This window comes from Phaseolus vulgaris, chromosome 11 (genome assembly GCF_051622355.1).
Source record: "Phaseolus vulgaris cultivar YP4 chromosome 11, ASM5162235v1, whole genome shotgun sequence".
NCBI classification, from domain to species: Eukaryota; Viridiplantae; Streptophyta; class Magnoliopsida; order Fabales; family Fabaceae; genus Phaseolus; species Phaseolus vulgaris.
In genome coordinates, this window is record NC_143508.1 from 14,712,010 (window position 1) to 14,739,667 (window position 27,658).

The 27,658-nt window shown below is 33.1% G+C and overlaps 1 protein-coding gene across 12 annotated transcripts; it reads right to left on the reverse strand.

Moving 5' to 3' along the window:
* Nucleotides 1-4,905: 4,905 nt before the first annotated feature.
* Nucleotides 4,906-16,112, reverse strand: LOC137815196 (protein STRUBBELIG-RECEPTOR FAMILY 3). Of its 12 annotated transcripts, none has more exons than XM_090297120.1 (17): nt 15,535-16,112; nt 15,110-15,332; nt 14,424-14,553; nt 14,243-14,314; nt 13,960-14,025; nt 13,812-13,883; nt 13,663-13,734; nt 13,501-13,572; nt 13,356-13,421; nt 13,132-13,197; nt 12,118-12,539; nt 11,508-11,998; nt 10,584-10,855; nt 6,137-6,275; nt 5,815-5,951; nt 5,572-5,728; nt 4,906-5,482 (listed from the first exon to the last, which is right to left on the reverse strand). In XM_090297120.1, exons 2-17 carry the CDS (start codon nt 15,228-15,230, stop codon nt 5,384-5,386), a joined length of 2,454 nt encoding a protein of 817 aa, XP_090153246.1. In that variant the 5' UTR covers nt 15,231-15,332; nt 15,535-16,112; the 3' UTR covers nt 4,906-5,383. The 12 variants fall into 12 exon arrangements, with proteins under 12 accessions (XP_090153246.1, XP_068474494.2, XP_068474415.2 ...); XM_068618393.2 differs by having other exon boundaries at nt 11,508-12,007; XM_068618314.2 differs by having other exon boundaries at nt 11,508-12,007; nt 15,782-16,102.
* Nucleotides 16,113-27,658: the final 11,546 nt, after the last annotated feature.

Consider the following 27,658-nt stretch of genomic DNA (forward strand, 5'->3'; position numbering starts at 1 on the left):
TAAGATGATGCGTAGTGATGGAGGGGGTGAGTACAAGTCTAATGAGTTCAAGAGACATATTTGTACACAAAGGAGGAAAATTATCTTTATCTAGTGTTATAGATGTTTTCGAGACAAAAATAAAGACTTGGAACTCAAATGTTGAACTCATGACCTTGTATATAATCCCACATATCTTAAAAATAAAATTCAAAGATCTTGAAAACAATTATTTTGGTCCTAAAATTAATAAATTATCATTTTGTGTTCTATCTAAACACAATGATAGTTTACATTACATGCTGCAAATGCAATTGTAATCCAAAATATAGATCCAACAGGCACAACACAAGTAAACCAGAGATATCATTTTCAAGTGTACAAAGAATAGTAAATATCCAGTTACAATGTTTGTCTGCGATTTGGTCACAAAAAGCCCAACATCACTAGAGTGATCTCGCTTGGGCGAGATCCTCTAGAAGCATCTAGCTTAGGCGAGTTTGGGCGAGCTTTGGTGAGTGTTGGTGCGTTCCAGCTTTCTTTTTAGCTTTGTATATTCTCATTTTGCCCAATCATCTCCATTCTTCCCTAGAATCCTGAAATTAACACAAATTTTGGAATAAATCGTTCTTCTTCAAATTAAAATCACAAAAAATGTATAAATTCATAAATTAAGGATTATTTTATGATTATTTTATCAATTAATATTCATAAGCACATGTATTTTAATATGAAATATTACTTAAATCTGACACTTATCACTAGATTTCTTGCTTCCCACGAATAAGCTGGGTTGTGTAGAGCAAGGGGAAAAACCAACATTGTCTTGACAAAACAAATGAGTGTTTGCATTTGTACAAAAGTTGCATTGTACAACAGTCTGTCATGCAATTCATGTTTTTTAATGAAGTATGAAAAAACAAGATTGAAAAGAAAAAGGATGTATATACAAAAAAAAAATTTATGTTATGCATACAGTTCGTTATTGGGATGAGGTCATATGAGAAGGAAAAATGCGTGTGAGTAAAGAGCAAAGGGACGTGAATTAGTGTGAGAGAAATAATATATACATGTTAATATAGGTGATTATCATTATCCATTTTAATTCAACTTGTCGTTAGTCAGTCAAAAAATGATTGTCGCCTGCTGTGGCTAGATGGACTAAAAATCATGGTAAGTTGATGGGTAAACCTACAATTTTTTTTTTAATATTTTTATTTTAATATATATGAACATTTTTTAAGTTTTTAATATCTCTAATTGGATAAATTAAAATTATTATTATTTATATGTTAAATCAATCCATTATAATTAATATTTGAAACTTAATTTATAAATATCAATAATATTTTATTATTTAAATAATAGAATACAAAATATTGATTTCTTAAACTACCTTTTTATTTAATTTTTAACTTTAAAAAAATGGATCAATGAGTTGACCTGTCTCATCCCCATCTATATCCATCAATTTAGGACTGTTTCTTCCTGCACCTCCGTGACTTCTTCTGGCACCTCATAAACTTTTAAAATTTCAAAATTATCATTCAGTAAAAAAAGATAAAAATAGAAGTTTTGTTTTACATTTTGTCGCTGAGAGGAAAAGAAGGTGTTTGGTGCTTGTTGTTGTTGTGGTGGTGATGTGACACTTTGAGGTGGTGCGTTGTGGTGGTAGTTGCGGTAGTGGTGGTGGTAACGATCGTGTTGGTACTGATAGTGTTGTTGTAGTGGTCACGATTGGCTCGTCATTCTCATTCTCCGGTAAGTTCTTGTGCCTTAAATACTCATTTCCAGATTAGTTAATCCATTGGATCAACGGATCACACAATCTGGTGCTTTACGTAGAAAACTAAAATGTTTCGAATTAGGTAATCCGTGTGTATACCAGATCCAAAATAAACCAAACTCAGACTTCCGGATTGTGTAATCCAGTACTAAATGAACTATGGATTACGCAAATCTGGAAAAGTCATTTTAGAACTTCAAATATACCTTACGGATTACATAATCCAGAATTTATTTTACTGTTAAAATTTGACTTATGAATTCCAAAAGTCATTTTAGAACTTCAAATATGACTTACGGATTGCATAATCCAAAATTCATTTTACGGTTAAAATTTGACTTATGAATTACACAATCCGGAAGTCATTTTTAAGTTGTTAAATGCTTTACGAATTACCCAATTTGGAAGAGATTTTTGTAGTTACTAAATGAGTTATGGATTACACAATCCGGAAGGAAAACTGAATGTTGTTTTTATTTTGCATACTTGTGTGAATTTATGAAAATTAGAATAAAATGAAAGTTTATGTTTTATGAATGAAGGTGTAAGTATGGACATGGAGGTTGGATTGATTACAAAAAAATCCGATGAAATAAAAATGATATGTAGTATGGAATAATTAATGAATTTAGTGCATCAACATGAATTAGTTGAAAGGGACTATGGTACCATTTTACAAGAGATGAGGTGAATAAAATTTCATTTCATTCATGTTTATTGTATTATAATTTGAAGAAGTGATTTTGTAATATTGTTATAATAACTTTGTGTAGATGCTTCCTTTGCGAGAAGACTTACTTGAATGGGTTTGTAGGGTTGGTTATGGACTTGGTTTTGTTATTGTCTTTATTAGGTATGGCATAGCAAATGGAAAGCAAGGGAAAAAGACATGTCTTGTTAGACTGTGAAGAGGGGTAATTACAAAAAGTATAAGAATGATTTGGAGGTTAGTGTAACAGGTACTCGAAAATGTCAATGTCCCTTTAAATTACGAGGTAAACCTGTCGAAAAGGGTAATTTGGAACCCTAACTAAACAACTGGCAATATCGAATTACGTAATCTAGAACTTATTGCAACGCTAAACCCTATTGGATTACATAATTCAGAATTTCTTGAAATCCTAAACCCCACTGAATTATGTAATCGGAACTAACTAGACACTCACCAGATTACATAATCCGATACCTATTTATGCGAAGAAATTACCAAACTACACTATGTCCTTTCAAATACTTCCATCAAATTACAAAATAAAAATGAAAACCAGTAAAATTACTAACCTGTGGATGAAGAAGGCAATGGTGAATGATGGAGAAAGAGAGGTTTAGAAAGGATGAAAGCTTTGAGAGAATGAGAACTTTAGAAGCAGAAAGCTTTGAAGGAGGTGGGAGAAGGGTGGGAGCTACGCCGCTTAAAGAGTGAAAGGCAACGTAGAGAAAATAGAAGTAGGTTAAAGTTAAATTAAGTTATATTTAATTTTTTAAAATATTTTTTACTAAAAGGTATAATGATAAAATCGCTTTTAGTATCGGGTGACAGAAGAAGTCATGGAGATGCAAGAAGAAACAATCTCAATTTAGTAGGTTACCATTGACTAACGGGTTAAAGGCGACCCATGAACTCATACTCCCTTTATCATATCAATACTAAATGAGAGAATGAAGTCAGTGGACTATAAGTAAGAGGGAAATAAGATATCTACCCGAATGCATGAGAGACTATTTCTTCTTGGACCTCCATACCTTCTTCTCTCACCTCCATAAATTTTCAAATTTCCAAAAATGTTCCTCTATAATATTTTGGATTACGTAATCCAGAAGTCATTTTTCAAATTTGTAATTAGCTTCTAGATTACATAATCTGGAAGCCTTTTTTCAAATGCATGATTACTTTCCGGATTACATAATCCAGAAGTCTTATTTAGCTTCCGGATTATGTATTCCATAAGTCTTTTTTCAAATGAGTTTCCAGATTACATAATCCAGAAACTAATCTATGAGGATGACACAAAAAAGATAAAAATGTATTTTCATGTTGTGTATAGAGGTGACAGAAAAATATATGAAAGTGCAGGAAGAAATAGTCCGCATGAGAAAGTGGGTTGAAGGAACTAACAAAGAGTTGAAAAAAAAAACTAAATACGATTAAGAAAGATTTCTTTAGTTTTATCTTTTTTTTCTAGACCATATCTATATAAAAAAATGTTATAAATATTTTTTTTTATCTTATTTGTAGGTACTAATTTATTTGTGTTTTCTAAAGAAAATAAAATAATTTTCTAAAATATATTTTTTTCAACCAAATATACTTTTCTATTTCTTTAACTTACGCTTCTCTTTTATTATATTAGTATTTTGAATTTTCTTTTTTATTTTTCAAGTTAATTGTTATTTTTTTTATTGTTTGTTTCAATTGTTAATTTTAACTACTAAAACAAAATTGGGGTTGACAATTTGCACTATTTTCCCTCGAGACTTTCATTCCCTCAAGAACACCCTCAAAATCATAATCTTTTACGAATTCATATTACTTTATTGATTTAATTCAGATATTTCACAGTAAAGATGCAAATGGAAATATACAATTATCCAAAAGTACAACATTAAATATCTTGTCTAGAGACTATAACCAATCCCTTTATCCTAAAAAAATATTTTTCAAGAACCTTTAGCCTCCAAACCTATTCCTATTAGCATTACATATATACTTGGCCTCACCTATTCTATCCAAGTCCAGCAAAACACACTTAATAATCCTTAATAATCCATATCCTATCCAATTGAAGCGTAATTAATTAATGATAAAAAAAAAATGATAGGAGCAAGTAATGAATGAATTGCAAGAGGTTAGGATAAAATTGGAAAAATAATTGTGTACACAAAGGAGGAAAATTATCTTTATAGTGTTATAGATGTTTTCAAGACAGAAATAAAGACTTAGAACTCAAATGTTGAACTCATGACCTTGTATATAATCCCACATATCTTAAAAATAAAATTCAAAGATCTTGAAAACAATTATTTTGGACCTACAATTAATAAATTATCATTGTGTTCTATCTAAACACAATTATAGTTTACATTACATGCTGCAAATGCAATTGCAATCCAAAATATAGATCCAACAGGCACAGCACAAGTAAACCAGAGATATCATTTTGAAGTGTACAAAGAACAGTAAATATCCAGTTACAATGTTTGTCAGCGATTTGGTACAAATGATCAACAAACTTTTATTGTGAAGGATGAACCTAAGCCACAAGGATATCATCACGAAATTACATCACTATCAAGAATTTGGAAACAATTATCAAATAAATGGGTTAGTTAGCACACCTCTACACTACCAACATGACAATGGTTTAATCAACTACGAAATTATGAGATATGATACGGCTACAGATACAAGTGTGGATCACAACAATTCAGTTTTCTTATATTGATAGGACAAAAACTCCGGTAGAACTTGGCATTGGATGTTGAATAGGTTAGTAGGAAATAATGAAGCATGGAGACAACTAATCGGGCTACCCTGAGATGATATCTCTACTAGTTGAAATTCAGCAAGTGATTCTCTGCACATCATGATTAATTCACAAACAAATGCCATTACCATTCTCATTTTTCATTTGATTCACTTTGCTGAGACTCCCTCCTTATCATATTTAGTAAGTATAGGACAACCTCGGACATTGCTGGCCTAAATTCTGGCTCTGACTGCATTACATACATTCAAGGCAAAAAATTAATTCCATAGAATAAGGTAATAATAACTGGAACTTAAAGTTCACGTAGATAAAAATCACCTGAAGGCATCTAGAGATAATGTCTGCAAAATTTGACAGTGATTTTGCTGGGTAATTTCCATTCAAAGAAGGATCGACCATGCTCGATAAGGCATCAATATCATGAAGTTGGGGAATTGCCCATCTGGCCAGAAATTGCTCCCCGCGTTGACGTGTCCTGTTGAGGATGTTGCAAATAATAACTGATGAAAAGTGTGAAACATATGACTGAAATACTCTAATTATGACTTTATCCATTCTGACCTGTCGTGGGACTGACGGCCAGTCAAAAGTTCTAACATGATCACTCCAAAGCTGTACACGTCACTTTGGTATGTGTATATTCCAGACTCAAATTCAGGAGCTCCATAGCCATAAGCAGTTAACAGGTTCCCCGAGAGCTAACAATGCACACAATATTAACAAACTTATCATGCAAACTGCATTGATATGCTTATTTAATGACAAGCTATTTAATAATAAATCTCTCCTACAATAGCATGAAGTACATCATCAACCCAGTAAATTTTTTATCATGTCCCTCGTTATGTTGAAAAAACTTTTACAATATCAAATGCTATTTTACCTGACTGACTGATCCTGAAGCTATCAATGTAGCTAAACCACAATCAGAGACCCGGATGGATAGATCATCATCAAGCAGAATATTGGCAGACTTCAAATTTCTGTGTACTACAGGTGGCTGACATTGCTCATGCAGATATCTTGTTGAAGGACAAGAATATTACATTCAGAACATCATAATTTGTATCTTAAAACATATTAAAGAAAAAAAAAAATGTTCCCAGCACAAAACATCCAAATACGTTTTTGTATAAATTATACCAAATCCTACAGCTCTCTAAATAGACTGAATATGACATTTCTTGGTTTGATAAACCATGATTTGGTCCGCTCCAATATCTAATGATTTTGGCTTCAATTGGTTCTAAAATTTGAGTTTGGCGATATATAAATTACTTTCTCTTTCATACGAAGAACAAAGCATAGCATAATGTATTTTGAGTAATTGTAAGATCCACATCGAGAAGATTTGATGGTAAGCATGAGTTTTACCGATTTACACTTTAGAAAGTTCTAGTAAGGTTTGAACATACTGTTAGTAGGATATTAAATCTACTACTAGAAGCTATTTGTTAGTAGGACATTAACTGTACCTACCAGAAGCTTCTTGTTAGTAGGATATCAATGTACTACTAGAAGTTTTTAGAAGCTGCAAAAGATTCTAGAGATTTCTTTGTAATAATTACTTTAGGATTAGAGGCTGATGTACTGTTTCAATTAACTTAATTGAATAAAAATCCTCCTTCATTTGGATTACTCCTTTCAAGTTGATATCAGAGTTCCCAATCTTGGGAGCCCTGTTTCGATATTTATTCTCTACTGTCTTAACTAGAGTTCTTTCTAGTGTTGTCTGAAGTGCACCCAACTGGGGGTTCTATCACCACCAGTCATTGTCGTCGCCACCGCCACCGCCATCACCACTACCATCACCGCCGTCACCAGAGCTTTATGTCTTACAGTTCCATTTTACTTAGGAGGGTCACCAAAGTTGTCACCGTCATCGGAGCTTTCTGTCTTACTGATTTGTTTTACTTAAGGAGACTAAAGAATCCTACTATTTATCTTAGCGCGACAACTCCATAAAACAATGTTGATCTTCCTTCATCCTTTTCAATTGAAGATGAAATGCCTGCATTACGTGCTAAAATTGAACATCTAAAAAATCTCTCGTGGAGTCTATTAGTAAGCCACCTTTTGGTACCTACTCTCTTATGCAAGAACCCACTTTTAATGTTTCTAAAAATTTATGCAAGGACTCTTGGGTTCTTGACTTGGGTGCGACTGACCATATGACTCCACACTCATCTCTTTTAACATCATATGTTTCTCTTCATGGTAATTACATTACTATTGTCAATGGGACTAGTATCTCAATAGTTGGACATGGTAATATTTCTCTTATGCCATTTCTCAATCTTAGAGATGTCCTTTATGTTCCACAACTTTCTAATAACCTTATTTCTGTTCAAAAACTTACACATGATATTGTTCTATAACCTTCTTTCCCACTCATTGTATTTTTTAATGCCACAGGGAAGATGTTTGGAACTAGTAAGGACGAGGGAGGATTGTATCGCCTTAACAACTTAAGAACTAAGAATAGTAACAATAGACAAAATACCTCATGTCTCCACCCCAATCTTGCACCAGTTGTAGATCCTGTCAAATTTGACTTCTCCACCATAGTCTAGGGGATCCATCCATTTTTGTTCTAAAGTCTATGTTCCCTTTCTTATTTTCCAAAGAATCTTTTGAGTCATTTAAATTTGATGTATGTCAACTTGCAAAGCACCATCGTGCCACATATCCTCCTAATAATACTAAGAGTGCTTATCCTTTTGATGATTCATTCTAATGTCCAGGGGCTTGCATTAAACCCTAGTATATCAAGAGCTAAATGGTTTGTCACTTTTATTGATGATTGTCCATGTTACATGGATTTTCCTCATGAAAGAAAATTTGAAGTTTTTACCTTATTTGTCAAATTATTTCATGAGATAAAAACACAATTTTGAAAGTCAATTAAACGTTTGTGTTTTGATAATGGAAGGGAATATGTAAATCATGATATGTCTAAATTCCTTTCCAAAAATGTTGTTAATGAATTCACATGTGTGGATACACCACAACAAAATGGCATTGTTGAAAGAAAAAATAAGCATATTTTGGTGGTAACACAGGGCACTCTTTTTCCTTGTGAATATCCCAAATTTTTATTGGTGAAAGGCTACCCTCATTGCTACCTATCTCATTAACCCATTACCCTCTTGGGTTCTAGATGGTCAAAGTCCCATTGAGTCCATGTCTTCCTTCTTTCCATGTGTTCCTTTCCTCTCTAGTCTTCATAGTCAAATGTTTGGATGTGTTGTATTTGTCCAAGTTCATAGTCAATCTCATGGAAAGTGAGATCTTAGAGCTATTAAATGTATATCCATTGGTTATGCATCTAATGAAAAGGGATATCGTTGTTACTATCTTCTGAGTCGAAAGTTTATTACCTTACTTCTATTAAGAAGTGGACTTTAAGCCTATATTTATGGGTGGTCCGATGGCAGGTGACCTGATTAGCCTAACAAACTCTTGTTAGGATAAGTTGTAAATGGTTCTGATACCATATTAAGAAGTGAATTTTAAGCCTAACTACCACCATAGATGTCAATTTCGATGAAACTAAATCATTTTACATGTGTCCTCAACTTCATGGGAGTATTCGTCTTTTGAATCTCGTCATATTTTGTCCCTTTCATACATGAACCATCTCATACTAACATTAGTCTTAGTACTCCTAATACTTTTCCTGACACATCTTGTATGCATGTCTCTACTCTTAGTACTCCTAATACTTCTCCTTACACATCTCGTATGCATGTCTCTGACGTAGCTCCTAACAAGGGCATCTTTGGTCTCAAGCCAGGATCATCTAGAGAGTTTCTTCCATATAAAATCAGAGTGTTATCGATATCATAACAAAAAATACCAGGGATCCCAACAATCCTTTATGAAGTTATAACGAAAACCATAACAGGTTATGGCGGAAACATTACAGTAAAGAAAAATACAATATATACGTATAGATAATTTAAAAAAAAATAATGGAAGAAAGATAAGAAATATGCAATTGTGAATTATTAGGACCGCAATAGTTATAATATTTGAAATGGGCCAAGTAAGGCCCAAATAAAGCTTGTTCTAAGTAGGTTTAGCAACTTAAATTAGAATTTCAATTAATGCAGCAACTCACTTCCCTTCATGCGTCGTAGACTCGTAATACACATCTCATCCCATCTTACTGTAGTAAATTTGAATAATTAGAGCTACAATAATTAAAATAATTGAAATGGGCCAAGTAAGGCCCAAACTTATTTTAAATATTGTAACCCTAATTATTCAAATTCTCTACAAGATGGGATGAGATGTGTTCTGCAGTGCATGAAGGGAAGTGAGTTGCTGCATTAATTGAAATGCTAATTTAAGTTGTAAAACCTATTTAAAACAAGCTTTATTTGGGCCTTACTTGACCCATTTCAAATATTATAATTGTTGCAGCCCTAAAAATTCAAATTCACAACTGCAGATTTCTTATCTTTCCTTCATTATTTTTGTAATTTTTTTAATTATCTATACGTATATATTGTATTTATTTTTACCGCAATGTTTCCATCATAACCTGTTATGGTTTCTGTTATAACTTCATAAAGGATTTTTGGGGTCCCCAATATTTTTCATTATCCAATATCAATAACACTGCTCACACCAGACCTGACATAACCTATGATATGAGTGTAGTTAATCAGTTTAACCTATGATATGAGGGTAGTTAGTTAGTTCATGCATGATCCAAGGGATAGACATTTACAAATTGTGAACAAAATCCTTCAATATTTGAAGACAAGTCCAGGAAGGGAATTATTGTTTAAGTGGAATGAAAAATTAAGAATGGAAGTGTACACTGATGCAGATTATGCAGGGTCTGCCATAGATAGGAAATCCACCTCAAGATATTGCATGTTCTTGGGTGGAAATTTGGTGACTTAGACAAGTTAGAGGGAGAGTGTTGTTTGTAGCATATTAAATGTACTATTAGAAGCTTCTTGTTAGTAAGATATTAATGTACTACTAGAAGTTGTTAGAAACTGTAGAAGATCTAGAATAATTACTTTTAAGGTTAGAGTTCTCTATATATAGAGGTTAATGTACTGTTTCAATTAATTCAATTGAATAAAAACCTTCTTCATTCAAATTATTCTTTTCAAGTCATACTTAGCTCTTTAATAATAAAGAGTTTGCAAAAATACTTTTAGTTTTAAATGAATTCATTGAGGACAATTGAAATAATTAGGCAGGAGAAACAAGAATCTGAAAACAAAAAACTTTGAACCCATTGTAAGCTAAAATAACAAGCTTGAGCAAATTTTTTTCTTCATCATAATAATAGCTACTTGACTTACTCTAAAGCTCTGGCTGCCCCAAGAGCTATTCGAATTCGAGCATTCCATGATAGTCTTGTTTTGAAGTCATCATCTGAGTGGAGTGCATCATACAGTGACCCATTACTGCAGTACTCATATATAAGAAGCCTTTGACCATGCTCGGAACAGTATCCAACAAGCTCGACAACATTTGCATGCCTTATTCTATCAATACTATTAATCAATTCAAGAAATTCATCATCCTTCTGGTTATCAGAAGCTCTCTTGTCCAGTTTCTTTACAGCAAGTAACTAACAGTTTATAAAGAAAGTCAAGTGTCAGATATGAATCCCATCAAGTGATGACACTAAGATATTTTAGTAAGAAAAGGGAAACAGAGACTAGAATGAAAATGTGATCCACAGATATCAGTAGTTAAAACTTTGATAGATCAATATATGCATTTAGCCATTTACCGTGTCCTCCAAGAAATAACTTCACAAAATATTGAATAAACGATCTTATATAGTTTAATAATGTTGTTCAAGAATCGTGGATGTAGCAGAGACAAGCAATTGTGTTAGCAAAAAGAAGAGAAGGAGCCATCAATGCATATTGCAATTGCATCACCGGGAAGACTAGTTCTTGTATAAGATTTTTAAATAAGAAAGTTCAAATGTGTAAAATTCACATTATCATGCAAAAATAGCCATCAGAAAATAAACCAGAAACAACATTAATATAAAAATTGCATACTACACTATATTTTGACATCAGGATACAAAATTTGAAATAAGAACAAACAAGAAGACAATGTCTATTAAACTACAAAAACATTCAAGACTACTAATGAAAGGACAAAGTATCAACAAGATAAATGTAGCCATTATTGGCAATTTAAGGGTGATAAAAGTCAAGGAAGACATAACATATTCAATGTAATTAATAAACAATGCTACCCACCTTGCCATTAGGAAGTTCGGCTCTATACACATTACCCAACATGCCTCCTCCTATAAGATTTTCTTGAGAAAAGCTATTTGTATACTGTTGAAGGGATGCAATAGCAAAAAATTTTGCAAAAGTAGGAGGAACTGAACTTCTCATGAGTGGAGTGACATTAGTTGCTCTGCGGGATGTGCCTGGCTCAACAGTCACCTTTTCAGTAGTAGAAGGGGGAGGGGGAGGGGGTGGTGGAGGGGGAGGGGGTGGTGGGGGAGGTGGGGGAGGGGGAGGAGGCATTGAATATACTTGTAGTGCACTAATATCTATCTCATGCTCTCCTGGCTTTGGTATTGTAGCCATTCTCTGCACATCCTTCTCTTGCTCACTCTGTGGATTTGGATTAGCCCTGACTGTCCTGGTCTCTGCCTGATGACCCTCTTTTGGCCTTGGATTAGCCCAGACTGTCCTAGTCTCTGCCTGACGACCCTCTTTTGGTCTTGGAGCATCCCCTACTGGTACTGATATAATAAATTATCATTGTTTAAATATTAAAGGTTTGAATTTGATAATCATTCCAATGAGTAACTAAAAGTTAGTTAAAAAAATGAAGGACTGGGTATATTTATACCTTTTTCCGTTTGACTAGGTGGTTGGACTGAATTTCCGTTATCCCTGGCAATTTCCCTTTCAGTCCCATATGCACCAATTTGGCGTTGCTTGGACCTTCTACCATCTCGTTCTCTTCTGCTGCATCTTGGAATAAAGAGAATGAATCCTAGTAACAAAATAATGAATCCCAACACACTACCAATAGATATCCAAACCACCCTTTTTGTGGATTGTTTGGATTTCCCAGAGTGTGATTCATTTGCTACAGCTGGTCCATCAGCCTGCTTAGTAGGTACACGGCCAGAAGATGGTGGTGCCCCAGAGGTGGGAGTTCCAGGTGGTGCACCAGAAATAGGAGTTCCAGGTGGTGCTATTGCTGGGGAGCGAGGTGAAGAAGCAGGAGTTGTTGTGCCACTAACATTAAATGGGTTTCCAGCTTGCCTAAATAACAAATATCATCTTTAAAAACTAAAGCTACAAAATAACTATATATACTTCAAATTCCAAATTCTGATGAGACCAAAATCAAATAAATAATAGAATAAATTTCAAACAAGAAACAAACACTTATCAATAGTCAAAGAAAAAATGGCAAGCTACAAGATAGCCAGATATGATAAGTCATAGCCACATAAAATAACCCAAAACTTCCCCTTAAGACTTGCCAGTGCTAACTGCCAAATATTACTTTCAATACAACTTAAACTACTCAAGTCTTATGTCATTTAACTGGCCCAGAATCACAACCAGTATACCCCACACAAGTTAATACCCTCATAACCAATCTGAGAGCAAAACAAGTGCATCTTATCTAATGCACAGTAAATATTACAAATTGGAAATAGTGTGTAATCTTGACTCTTGAGACTAATCATAATAATGTGTTTACTTTTGCTGACCACTTAACTAGAGAAAAGATAGTCCAAACCACCTACTTCCATGTTCATCTTCTCTTTTACTAATTGAAGGTATAATCCCATTTAAGCATAAAGAATCAAAATACATAAAGTACTTGATTTTTTAAGACTATCACCTGAAGGCTGGGATGCTTAGCAACTTTGGAGGTATTGGGCCAGAAAACTGGTTGTTCTCAATATTCCTGCTCAAAGAGGGCAGAAAATCATAAATTTCAGAGAATCAAGTAGTACTATAATTAGAAAGATAGCATCTAACCCTATACACATTTTAAAAGGTATCAAATCCAAAAATAAACAATTTATAAACTACTATAGCAAGAGACATGGTTAAGAGAAGTACAAATCTTTCAGAGGAAGGTCTTGTAAGACATCAAGTGTCCCGGACAATTGATTGTTTTGTAGGCGTCTGCCAACAGGGAAATAGTGAGCTTGCTTGGCACAAAAAATAAGGTCATAATTTGATCTTGATAAAACAAAATACTAACAGGGTGGTCAGAGACGACAAGTTATCCATGGAAGAAGGCAATTCCCCACTCAAATTATTATGAGATAAATCACTGCAGAAAAGTTAATGCCTCCATCAGATATTTTAATGAATAAGGAAGCAAAGAATCTTCATCCAAATGAAAATTAAATGGGGGTCATACAGATTGATCAACTGCGTAAGTGACTGAAAAGCATCTGGTATTGCTCCAGTTAAGAAATTGTAGTTAAGAGACCTGAAAGGAGATAATTAATATAATTTGGATGAACTTGCATAAAATTTAATATAAGGCAGGAGAAGCAACAAACTCACATATCTGTCAGTCCAGCCAAAGTGGACAAAGAGGTTGGAATACTTCCAGTAAACTGGTTGTCTGAAAGAAAACTGAAAATACAATCCATCATGTCTTTTTGCACAAATTGTTGGGAATAGCTAGTATCAGAGTTGGGTTATTACGTACAAGTTTTTCATGGTAACTGGCAAATTAGATGGAATATTTCCTCCAATGTTGTTGTTGCTTAGATCACTACCTCCAAAATACATAGCAAACAGTAAAGAGGACGCGGAAGAAATTTATAAGTACTATAAGAAGAATGACCACAGAAATTCATGAGCTGGGAAAAAGCAATACATGCACAAGCATGTGCATGTTCATGCATATGCATGTACACACAAATAAATGAAGAACGACAGAGAGAGAGAGAGAGAGAGAGAGAGAGAGAGAGAGAGAGAGTTATGTTTACATCACTGAGATTGAAACAAAAGTTGACAGTTTATCTCCCAGTTCTCCTCCCAAATTTGCACCATTCAGAACTCTGTCATAAATAAGATGATAAGAAAACTTGTGATTATCTATTTTGTTCAGATGCTAATCAACAAATCAACATGAAGAGTCGGAGCCAAAGGGATAACAATATAACATACATTTTTTGTATGAATGACCCATTACACAGAATGCCTTGCCACCCTTCTCCACATGGATCTCCTCCACTACCAACCCACCCAGGCAGAACAGGGGATCCCAGTGCAATATAGAAGCTATTAATTGCAGCAACTGATACAATCAGAAAACTTTAGAACTCCTAAAGACTTCAGATGCATGACATGACAAATAAAGAATATGTTGAAGCAGTAATTCATAAATATTCTGGTAGGCTACATGAATCACTCTTCACCATTCAGCTCATTTAAAGATCAACAGACCAATTATTAAACATTAAATAGTACAATCATCGTGTTAACTATTAAACATAATGCTAATTATTAAACACTAAATCAGGGACATTCAAACATAGCAATTAACTATAGAATGAATAGCCACGGGAACAGAAAGTGTAATAATTTCAGTTTTAAAGGGGAAGAAGGATATCAACCCAAAGCATCATCTAAGAACACATGAAATTCAATTTGATTACCAGCAGATTGCAGAGAAGAAGATAGACTTCAACCACCATTGAGAAACACACATAATATTGAAAACAAAAGAAGTCCCAGAAGACTGCACTATCGGCGGTCCACTACACCAGTGTGACCACAGAATCTACAGTCATTCACTAGGAGACCACGCAAAATGCCAAAGCTCAAGATGCCAAAAGAGTAAGAATCCTTACCATCAGTGGGATCGGTGACAGCACTTGAAGTGTGAATTGTGCAGATCAACAAAAATCCCAACAGAACTTGTCTGCAGATCTTTACTCTCTGGCACTCCAAAGCAGATCTCTTCCAATCCATTGATCTCCACCACACCCTTAATCTTCAGCACACTCCTCTTAGTGAACCCAATCACAGAAGCATCCTCTTAACTGAAGAAGAACCCGGTCAACTCCCTTGAAGCTATTATCACAAGTTCGACAAATCCAAAAATCAAAACCTACCAAAAGGTCACACCCCCTCCATTCACGCCATAAATAAGCAAAGCACACCCCAAGATCAAAACGAAAAATTAATGCATACTTTGATACCAAGCATTAAACATGGAACAAAAAATAAAACCTGAGAAATAAATAAAATAAAATAATGAATGAGGCGAACTCACTAGTAAACAGAATAAATGAAGAGCAAAACAAAGTTGGCAAATGCAGAGAATTTGTTTTGAGATTGTGCTAAGAAGTAGTTACAATTGTTAAAGGAGTGGTGAATAGAAACAAACTTGGCGTGTAAGACAGATGAAAAGGAAGGGAACGTAAGCACACACACAGCATTGCATCAAAAAGGGGAATTTGGCGTATAACAATAAACTGATAATTATTGTTAAGTAGTTGAAACTTGCGTAAAACCCTAACCTTTGTAAAAGAAGGAGCTGGGAACAAGAAAAAAGGCAAAGGCAAAGGCAAATTTGGAAAGGTACAATGACGAAGCTAAGAGGTTGTCTGAAACACACACTCTCTCTCTCTTCTCTGTCTCACTGTTCTGTTTTTCTCTCTTCCAATAAACAAAGCAAAAAGGCTGTGCTAGAAATGAAGTCAAGTCATATATATCTACTCTGTAAAGATTTTCAGAATGCCAGAGTTATCTTTCCACACACCATGGTAGGCGCGTGCACTTTCTCTGCTTTCTGTTCATTTTCTGCAAAATTAAAATTTAAGATTACTGTAATGTCAATCTTCATTTCTTGCAAAACAATGGAATCTATCAATTCTTTTCAAGAAAAGGTAATTTTATTCCAACCTTTTTATCTGCTTTGAAAGACCAGAGTCAGATGCTTGTTCAAATTAGCATTTATTCACACAATAAATAAAATAAAATAAATTATTTTCACAATTGCACTTATCTTTTAATTATTGTTGTTCCTTTACCAGATAAATATTTTTATATTTATAAATTTAAAATTATTATAATTTGTGTGTAGTTAATTTCTTATGAGATTTTGACATGTCTCTTAAATAATGTGTCACACATGTATCGGATTCATAAAACACTTATAGGACACATATCGGTAAAGTATCAAATTCAAAAAATATTTATTAGATTTCTGACAATTATAACACGGTTCTAACACAATTTTAAAGATGAAAAATACATAATTTTCTAAAAACTCAAATTTATTGTATAAATTTTTATTATGATTATAGAAATAAAAAATAAATCATTTTGAATTAACCATCAAAAACATCTTTCTCATAAAAAAAACTGAAACATAATTGTACACATAAAATTTTATTGTCAATAAATATATATATATATATATATATATATATATATATTCATATCTTATTCAGTTCTTAAAATCATAGCTAAGTTTCTTAAAATATCTTATTCAGTTTTTGAAAACAATTTATTTATTTCAATGATATATTTAGGTTTAAATTTAAATACAGTTGATTAAATTCAAAATTTACGTAATATGTTCAAATGAATAAATTATATTTTATATGTGATTTACTTATGATGAATGTATCCAACATTATTTTAAAAAGTATAAAATGGAAAAACAAAATTCTGTTTCACCTGTTGCAGCTGCGCGTGATGTTAGAATTTATCAAGGTTATTTAGACATAATTTGCCAACTGTAATTACTTTTTACTTATTTTTTATGAAAAGGTTTACTTTAATTAATAAAATAATAAAAATGATAAATTTTTATCATAAATAAGTTAAAAACTTCTTTAAGAAATATTTAATATTACTTTAAAACTATGGTTAAATGAGAATATTATGTTTCAAACGTCCATAATTAATATTAGTTACACTTAAATGTACTTCTATAACAGTTTTCTTTGCTTTTGTTCTAACATTTTATAGTTTGATACTTGTTCTACAAAAATTACATGCTTTATCTTATGTTAATATGTAAACATACACAAACTATTAAAGTCTTTTAAGGAAGTTAAATTATAGTTCAATTACAGATCTTACATATTAAAAAATTTAAACTGTAAAATTTAACTATAATAATATATATCTATGTAATATATATAAAGTGTGGTTTCAAAATTTAAAAGTTAAAACCAGATTTCTTGAAAGAAAGTACATATAGAAATAAATACAATAATAACAACCAATGAATGTTTAATAATTCATTATCTTTATTGAATGTGTAAGAGCCACTGGTTTCAAAAAGACGACCTCACACGTGCTTTTATATTGAATATAATTGGTTGGATATCTGACTTTTATAATTGTTTACACCATTAAACAAGTTCTTTTCTACCTCTAAAATCGATGGATAATGAAACTAATATATTTAAAATTAGTTTCATATTTCTCATATCAATATTTAATAAATCTACTAATTTAGTTCTACCATAAACTTTCTAACTTTGAATTAACATATATAAGTATCCTAACAAAATATTTTACATATATATTAACTCGAGATATTATGAGAATTAGTATATATACACACATATATATATATATATCACATATTGTTTATTCTTTGAATGAATTTGTATAAAATAATTAGTAATCGAGTAGAACAAACCGTATAAGCAACTGTGTTTTATCATTCAACTCAAAACTCAATAACCATCGATTTCCTGAAACAATGATTGGTTTTTAGAAAAGAAAGCAAAAGGTTATATAGAAAGAGACAGGTACGAAATTAATCAACAAAGTGCATGATTTTAAATTATGAGAACGTTATAAAAAAATTATTAAGCATGATCTTACGCGAGTATAAATAATCAAATACAAAATGTATGGACTATATAGTGATTTTGCGTGTATTTAATGCAAAACAATGAGCTAAACTTGTTCTTAATTAACCTAGTAATGTCGTTGTTTTGCAAAAAATGACGTTGTACATTGTTGTCGTTTTCTTGTTTGTATATTGGAATAAGAGTGTGCATGGCTTGAAAGAGTTGAAGCATGGGTAGAAGGATAAGTACTAAGAGAATTTCCACGTCATGATCACATGGGAAGAATAATTTCCACGTTGGAAATGAATAAAAAACAAAAAAGGAGAGAGAAAAAAAAGAAGGAAGAAGAGAAAGTCAATTCCATTGGCATCAAAGAATCGGAAGTGACCGTTATGTGATGAAAAAGAAGTGGAAAAAAAAAAAGCTAAAAAGATTGGTCATCTTCATCTCTTTATGAGAAGCAAGATGTCACTAATCACTACAAAAAATAGAAAATTGGATTCTATGTGATGGACACTCACTCTTTCAATACTCTCATGGCTTAATTACTTTGGTGTCCACTTTATCAAAACAAATAAAATCAAATTTTAGGGCTAACTAATATATAGTTTGGGGTGTAATGCATTGAATTTAATTATAAAAATGATTATATAATTATTTAAGTAAATTATTTCATATTTTAAGTAAATTGAACGAATTGTTTTTAATAGTTTAGATTTTAATTGTCTAAACTATTATTAATCCACATCTTAAAACATTTTTTTAATTTTATGAGGTATAATTTAATTTAGTTTAAACAGATATATTTAAGAGTAATTTTATTTTAAAAATTAAATTAAAATAAATAATTCAATCTAGTTTTTTAAATAATTTAATATGTGTACTTTTTTTTTTGGATATATCATAGGAGGATTAACCTTGTATAAATTTGTCAATATTTGTTGCCTTTATCATAATATTTATTAGGTGTTTATTGGTCTAAAATTTTTATATATCTGCACTTTCTTTGTCTATTACTTTTTGAACAATTTGATAACATACACCTATGTGTTTTGTCCTCAAATGAAAAGTATGATTCTTTGTAACGTGCAAGACATGTTTGATTATTACAATACACAAGATTTGTTTGTTGGTTATGACCAAGTTCTTCTATTAACCTTTGAATTATATAAATTTCTTGCATGTTTATGTAACTATTGTGTACTAAATTTATGTTATAGATGAAGTCAAATCGTTATGTTACTTAGATAACAAATTTCGTACTTTCTCTTGCTAGTGTAAGAATATGGTTAATAGTTCATCATATTTTATCAAGATTACTCGTAAAATATAAATCAACATAGCCTTTGATAACTAATTATGATATTTCAAAACATAATGAAACACCTCATTTTCCTTTTAAATGTTTAAGAATCCTCTTAATATCATTTCAAAGCTTCCAATCAAGATTTTTCATGAATCCTCTAACTTTTAACAATATATATTCTTTAATGTCTTATGGTTGGAGCATATATATATATATATCCTCTTTTTATAGGAAGAAAAGAAAATTTTATATTTACTTGCTTAAGATGAAAATCAAATGGAATAGTCATGGTCATAAAAACTTAGAAAGTGGTCAATGTCTAGTGAGTATACCTCATTGGAATAGATATCTTCTTTCATAATATGTCCTTTTTGTTAGAATGGATGACTTTAAACTAGAGGGGGAGGGGGGGGGGGGGGTGAATTGTTTAAAGAGGGTTTTCGCAAACTTTCAAGAATGAAATTATCTCAAGAAACAATTGATAAGGAATCCAGTTTGCCAAATCAATAAGCAAAAACAACAGCACCAGAAAAATAATCGGTTGTTTATACCAGTAAACAAATATCAAAACTGAATTTAAAGAGATTAAGGATAGAGAGATTGCACACAGATGTTTATATTGGTTCACTCTAAACCCAGAGCTACATCCAGTCTTCTCAGAAACCACTGAGGAATTCCACTAAGCAATCACACCTAGATCACTTACACCACAACCAAGAAAGTACCTTGATCCCCTCAAGACACACACTTCTCTTGGCCAACACACCAACACTAAGAATGTTGATCTTGATCCCCTCAAGAACACACAACAATCCTCAGCAAACACACAAAAGCAAATGTTTTACAGAATTCAAGAATTACACTTGTTACAAAAGTAAATCTGAAATCAATACAAGCAGAATCCCTATCTCACACACTATGATCAAATTCAATCTCTAAGCAATCTCAACTCTTTGAAAAACTAAAAAACTTGTGTTCAAAATCTTATTTCTCAAATCTGTTTTTCTGAATATATTCAAAGATGTTTGTTATCAAATCTTAACAAACTTATTAATTGCATTTAAAGATTTGGTCAAAACATTTAAAACTGGAGCGTAATCAGTTAAAACATTTAATGCTCAGTCAAAGCACAAAACAGTTTTTCTGTTATGGTACCAAAACAAACAATCGGTTGTTTCCTCGAATCAATCGGTTGTTTTGGTTTCAATAGCTCAACCATTTGAAAAACAGTTTTCAATCTTTTCTAAAAACATCTAAGTATAAAACAATCGGTTGTTTTGACAAAACAATCGGTTGTTTCGACAAAACAATCGGTTGTTTTTCACTTAGTTTGAAAAACACTTTTCTTTTAAAAAGATTGAGAATGCCTATGTTTTGGATTCAATCACATAGTGGATTACAAAACTCAAACTACCCCAGATCCTAACTAAGACACCTCAGCAACAGCAAGCACAGCCAAGCCTTCAACATCCTTCAAAGGGTTTGGATTCTTCAAAGCTTGAACACCACTTGGTTCAACAATCTCCCCCTATTTGATGAAGACAAATCCCTGATGCTTGTGTTGTACCTGATTGAATCTGAAGCGGTTCCTGCAAGATACAGTTTTAAGCAAAGCATAGAACTTCTGATATTTGGTTAGCACAGAAACAAATACAGAAATTCAGAGCATAATATCAGAGTAATCAACAAACAAATATAGGAGCAAAAACCTATAAGGTTTCACTCATCCAAACTGTTTTGCAGAGATAAAAACTGAAATTTAAACACACAAACAACATAAATCTCCCCCTATTTGTCTTCACAAATAGACAAAAAGAAGAGATGAAAAAAAAATAATTGTTTTCAATACATCAGAATTAAACAGCAACAGCAGAAAGAAAGAAAAAATAGAAAACTGATACAACCACCAAAAAAACAATCGGTTGTTTCGATACATCAACCGGTTGTTTTTCTTCATTCATCATCATCAGCATATTAAAGATCAAAGATTTGGTTCTGTATGGCTTCGATCTATTCATCTAGAGTCATGAAGCGTGCATCCATGCTGTCAAACCTGTTATCAATCCTCTGGAAATTGCTGACACAGAGATCATGGAGATTCCTTTGATTCTCCACAAAGCTATCAAGCCTATTAACCATGAGTCTCTCAAAAGAAGACATGGTTTGCATCCTTTCTTCTTGATTCACAGCACCATCACTAGGTCCAGCATCTTGATATGCTTCAGGTAGATCTTCATGTTGAAAATCCATACCAGCAGGTTCATCTTGTTCATGATCAGCAGCAACACTAGATGAGGCTCCAAAGTCACCATCTTTGCTAACCCATTTGCCACCTACTTTGGTAAAACCCATTTTGGTGAGTGATCCATTGTTCAACTCTTGAGTTGACTTGACCAACTCAGATGTTTCATCCTCTAGGTTCACTTCAAAATAGAGTTGAAATTTAGATACCAAAACAACATATGGATAATGATAGTCACTTAACCTCATTGCCTTTTGCATGTGCTCGTTGATGATGTGGATCCAATTGATTTTGATCTTCTTCATGATGCAGAAGATGTACACCAGATCCTCCTCAGTAAGCACTGAATGATTGCTCCCCCTCAGAGTTAGAATCCAAGTCACAATGAGGGCTAGCAACCTTTCATCAAGCTTTAGACCTCCAACCGAGCAAGTCCCAACTTGAGCATTTTGGTTCTTCAAGCAACTCTTGTAGTATTGGATTTTGTTGAAATCCTCCACTACTCCAAGATTTCCCTTGTTAATTCTGAGACCAGAGTACTTAAGACCAGCAACAGCAACCCATACCTCATGGGTTATCTTCATATCTACACCTTTTACATGAGAAACTAGGTTGTTTCCCTCAAACTTGAGATTAGTGTAGAACACCCTTATTAAATCTGGGTAGATGTTTCCCTTCATCTCCAGGAACTTTCTGAGAGATTGATCTTTGAGCAACCTCCTTACATTGTCCAGTTTTTTACTTTTCAACCAATCAAAGCACACAACCTTGGGGTTGTTTATCTTTTTTATGCTTGTTTCAAACCTATATCTCTCAATAAGATCATTGTCTCCAGAAAACCATTCTTCTAGCCTTCCTCCAGACCTTACAGCTCTGGTTTTGACCCTCTTTGAGGTGGGAGGAGTTGAGTCCATGATGGCAGAGAAGAAAACAGAGAAAAGCTCACTCACAGATTTTGCAAGAGATGTTGCAATTGGTTGTTCTTGTGGAAGAGATCAGCTGCAACATATTTTATAGCAGTAAAAGAATTAAAAAGCATTCAATGACATGGGTGGGTATCAGATTTTCAGAGAGAGAGGACTTGACCCTGTCCTGCACAGAAAATGTTAGAAAAAGCTGAAAATCACATGGTCTTCATATGTGATCTTTGACTAGTCATTAAGGCTCTTGAATTTCCAAGATTTTGGAATATATTCCTTTATGACTGTTGTAACTTCCTCTGAACATGATCAGCTTTCAACACAAGTTCATTGACCAAGGATTCTCTCTTTAAATTGATCTGCAACAGATAGAAATTCAAAATAGAAATTAAATTGATTTCTTTATAATGCTGTCAGACTCAAAACAATCGGTTGTTTCGAAGAAACAATTGGTTGTTTTTCTGCAACAGTTAAAACTGATTTTGAATTTTTTAACCATGAGCATAAAGAGTTCAAAGAAAATGAAGTTAAGCATTTTAAAGAAGATATTTAACCATGAGAAAGAACTTTAAAACAGAAATTAAGAACTGAGAAAGGAAGGTCTTATCCTTTATATTGTTCTTTCAACGAGCCATGTGCATTATGATCAAGAAGCCTCTTTTAACTGTTGAGGACCTTTGGACAGATGCAGAGCATTGATTCAGCTTCAATGTTGGTCTTTTTCTTCCATAAACTTGATCACATGACTTAGTCCCTCACACTTCTTTAGAATTCCTGCACAAAAAGAATTCAAGCAGCAAGATTTGGTTCCCTCACAAATTTGGGTCCATTTGGCTTTTCTTTGCTGTTAGAAACTTCACATCCCTTAGGAATCCACTTCATAAAGCCTCTTGGAACTGAATATTTCCTAATTTTGCAGAATCTAACAGAATGACCTTTCTTCATGCAGTAAAAGCATGTAACAACCGGTTGTTTCGTCTTAACAATCGGTTGTTTTTCTGACTTTCTTGAAAAACTTTTTGAAAACTTATCTTGTTGGTTCTGTCGATTGAAACCTAAACCAACCTTTCCAAAAACACAGCTTTGAGATGCCAAGACATTCTCAAAGTTAGATTTCCCTTTTGAAAGCTTGTCCACAGTGTCAACAAGATAATGAACATTTTTCTCAAGATTTTCACAATTTTCGCAAATGACAGTGTCACACTTGCAAGAAGAGTTTTTGAAATGTGTTTCTAATTTTTCAAAATCACTTTTTGCTTTTTCCAGATCTTCTTCAAGTGATTTAACTCTCTTTTCAAGCCAACTATTAAGATCTTTCAATCGGTTGTTTGAAAGAACCAATCTATTAGCTTCATCATGTGTTTCTTGAAAAGCTTCAAGCAATTCACTATAATTTTGTTCATTTAAAGAGGCACAAGAACTTACCTCACTTGAGCTGCAAGATTCATCATCATTTTCAGCAACCAAACAGATGTTTGCTTTCTCATCTTCACTTGATGAAGAACTTGATGATGATACCTCATTTTCATCCCATGCTATGTAGGCTCTTTTTGTCTTGCCTTTCTTTTCCTTGTAGCTAGGCTTTTTCTCCTTGCTCTTGTTTGGACAATCTGCCTTTATATGACCTTGCTCACCACAGCCAAAACAAGTATAGTTATTGGAATTAAAATCATTTGATTTCTTTTTTCCATACCTATCTTTGTTGAGGTCTTGTCAAGGCTCATGAGATGATTAATGATGTGCGTAAATCTTTTTTGCACTTCAGCAATTGTTTCACCTTTTAGCATTCTAAACATCTCATACTCTTGGATTAGAGTATGCTTCCTAGCTCTCTTCACCTCATTTGTACCTTCATGAGTTACCTCCAAGGTGTCCCACATTTCCTTTGATGATTTGCATTGAGAGACCCTGAAAAACTCATCAGAATTTAAAGCAGAGGTTATTATATTTTTGGCAATGCAATCGAATTTGGCCTTCTTGCTTTCTGAATCAGTCCATTGAGACCAAGGCTTTTCAATGACAGATCCATCTTTTTCAAACTTTGGGACAAAAGGACCATTTTCAATTGCATCCCAAATTCCTTTGTCAAGTGATTCCATAAAGATTTTCATTCTTACTTTCCAAAATTGGTAGTTCAAACCACAAAACAGAGGTGGTCAGTTGATTGAAGCGCCTTCCCCAAAAGGTAGTCTATCAGCCATTTTAAAAACAGTTTTAGGATCAACTTGAATAACTTTCAAGAACCAAGCTCTTGATGCCAATTGTTAGAATGGATGGCTTTAAACTAGAGGGGGGTGAATTGTTTAAAGAGGGTTTTCACAAACTTTTAAGTCAAGAATGAAATTATCTCAAGAAACAATTGATAAGGAATCCAGTTTGCCAAATCAATAAGCAAAAACAGCAGCACCAGAAAAATAATCGGTTGTTTCACATAAACAATCGGTTGTTTATACCAGTAAACAAATATCAAAACTGAATTTAAAGAGATTAAGGATAGAGAGATTGCACATAGATGTTTATACTGGTTCACTCTAAACCCAGAGCTACATCCAATCTTCTCAGAAACCACTGAGGAATTCCACTAAGCAATCACACCTAGATCACTTACACCACAACCAAGAAAGTGACCTTGATCCCTTCTAGACACACACTTCTCTCGGCCAACACACCAACACTAAGAATGTTGATCTTGATCCCCTCAAGAACACACAGCAATCATCAGCAAACACACAGAAGCAGATGTTTTACAGAATTCAAGAATTACACTTGTTACATAAGTAAATCTGAAATCAATACAAGCAGAATCCATATCTCACACACTATGATCAAATTCAATCTCTAAGCAATCTCAACTCTTTGAAAAACTAAAAAACTTGTGTTCAAAATCTTATTTCTCAAATCTGTTTTTCTGAATATATTCAAAGATGTTTGTTATCAAATCTTAACAAACTTATTAATTGCATTTAAAGATTTGGTCAAAACATTTAAAACTGGAGCGTAATCAGTTAAAACATTTAATGCTCAGTCAAAGCACAAAACAATTTTTCTGTTATGGTACCAAAACAAACAATCGGTTGTTTCCTCGAATCAATCGGTTGTTTTGGTTTCAACAGCTCAACCATTTGAAAAACAGTTTTCAATCTTTTCTATAAACATCTAAGTATAAAACAATCGGTTGTTTCGACAAAACAATCGGTTGTTTTTCACTTAGTTTGAAAAACACTTTTCTTTTAAAAAGATTGAGAATGTCTATGCTTTGGATTCAATCACAGAGTGGATTACAAAACTCAAACTACCCCAGATCCTAACTAAGACACCTCAGCAACAGCAAGCACAACCAAGCCTTCAACATCCTTCAAAGGGTTTGGATTCTTCAAAGCTTGAACACCACTTGGTTCAACACTTTTACCATCAATCTACCATGATATTGTTCCATTTGATCATTGTCATCTCACTTGATCTGATAGACATAAAAAATCAATAGTATTTTGAACTTATGAAAGGTTTTCATATCTTGTTTTTACTAAGAACCACTAGTGCAAAATGTAGAAACAACTACTGTTTATTAAGTGCGACTTTACGATCAGACGCAACCTTTAAAAACGTGGTGACATTTTTTAAATTAAGTAATTTACAAATGCGGCTTTACCTATAGCCGCACTGGTAAATCAAAACGTTTGATTTATGAATGCGGCTATTACAAATAGCTGCATTTGTAAATCATTTTTTACCCTAATTTCTGAAGCGCGCTACTTACGGTTTCTTATTTTCTTTCTCCTCTTTGTGTTTCACGTTTGCACTATTCCTTCTCGCATTTGCGCTTTGTGTTCATCTCTTCTTCTGCAGCTTCATTCATTTTGTATTTGTGCCTTTGTAAGTTTGTTCGAGCTCTCTTTCTTCTTCACCAATGATATATAAATCTTTTTCGTTTTTCTTACTTTGTTTGGTTTCTTGCATTGCTCGAAGTACTGTTTCATTGCCTTCGCCGATTCTTTTGTTGTTTTTGGTTTGCTCCGTTGCTGCTTCCGCGTCCGCTGCCGCCGTTGTTGGTGCTCCCGTGCCACTCTTCACCAACGTTGCCTTCACACATAAGGTTGGTGGTGTTTTAAATTTTTTGATTTTTTTTAATGTTATGATTTTTTTTTTTATGTATTATAATTTTTTTTTTAAATTTATATTATTTAGTATTTATTATAATTTGTATTTATATTATGTTAGTTGTTAGTTTATAATAGAATTATCGTGTTTGTATTGAGTCTGAGGGTGTTCGACCCTCGACAATTGATACGTGTTGGTGTTGAGTTCGGGGGTGTTCGACCCTCGGCAAACGCGTGAGATAGAACACTTATTAGAAAACACCTGAATGACTATTTCAGAATATAATGGATAGAAATTGGATTAATTCTCTTCGCATAGGTGATGAGTACGAAAGAGAAGTAGAAAAATTTATACAATTTGCGCAACATAACGCGATTAATAGTGGTTATGGTGGACCAAAGATCAGGTGTTTGTGCGTTAACTATTTAAATGAAAGGATACTAGATGTTAAGATAATGAGGGAGCACCTTCTTTGTGATGGTTTTCTTCGATCTTATAAAAATTGGGCATGGCATGGTGAATTGTTAAATTTATCACGTGTTTTCGTAACTGAAGAATATGTGGGGTCCATTATGGATGATGCAGTACATGATGATATAGATGATGATCGATTGGAGGACATGATTCGTTATGTGGAAGCTCAGTCTTTTGCAGAAGCGCATGGATATGGAAGTATGTCAAGTGATGTAGAGACTCCATTGTATCCTGAATCAACTAACTTCACACGGTTTTCAGCAGTGTTAAGATTGATGAATTTGAAGGCAATAAATGGATGGACTGATAAAAGCTTCACATAATTGCTTCAGTTGTTGAAGGATATGCTTTCAAAGGGAAATACTCTACCTAATCGTAATTATGAGGCCAAAAAGATTTTTTGTCCAATCGGTATGGAGTATAAAAAGATACATGCATGTTCTAATGATTGTATATTATACCGAAAAGATTTTGAATTGTTGAAAAGTTGTCTGAGGTGTGGGTTATCACGTTATAAGTTGAAACAAAAAGATGATGAT

Excerpts from the sequence above, each read along its gene's own strand:
- LOC137815196 (XM_068618393.2), bottom strand. The coding sequence starts at position 15,230 with ATGGATTGGAAGAGATCTGCTTTGGAGTGCCAGAGAGTAAAGATCTGC. Across the intron at positions 14,554-15,109 it reads TGTCACCGATCCCACTGATG|TTGCTGCAATTAATAGCTTC; the intron begins GTAAGGATTCTT and ends TGATTGTATCAG. Across the intron at positions 12,008-12,117 it reads ACCTAGTCAAACGGAAAAAG|TACCAGTAGGGGATGCTCCA; the intron begins GTATAAATATAC and ends TTATTATATCAG.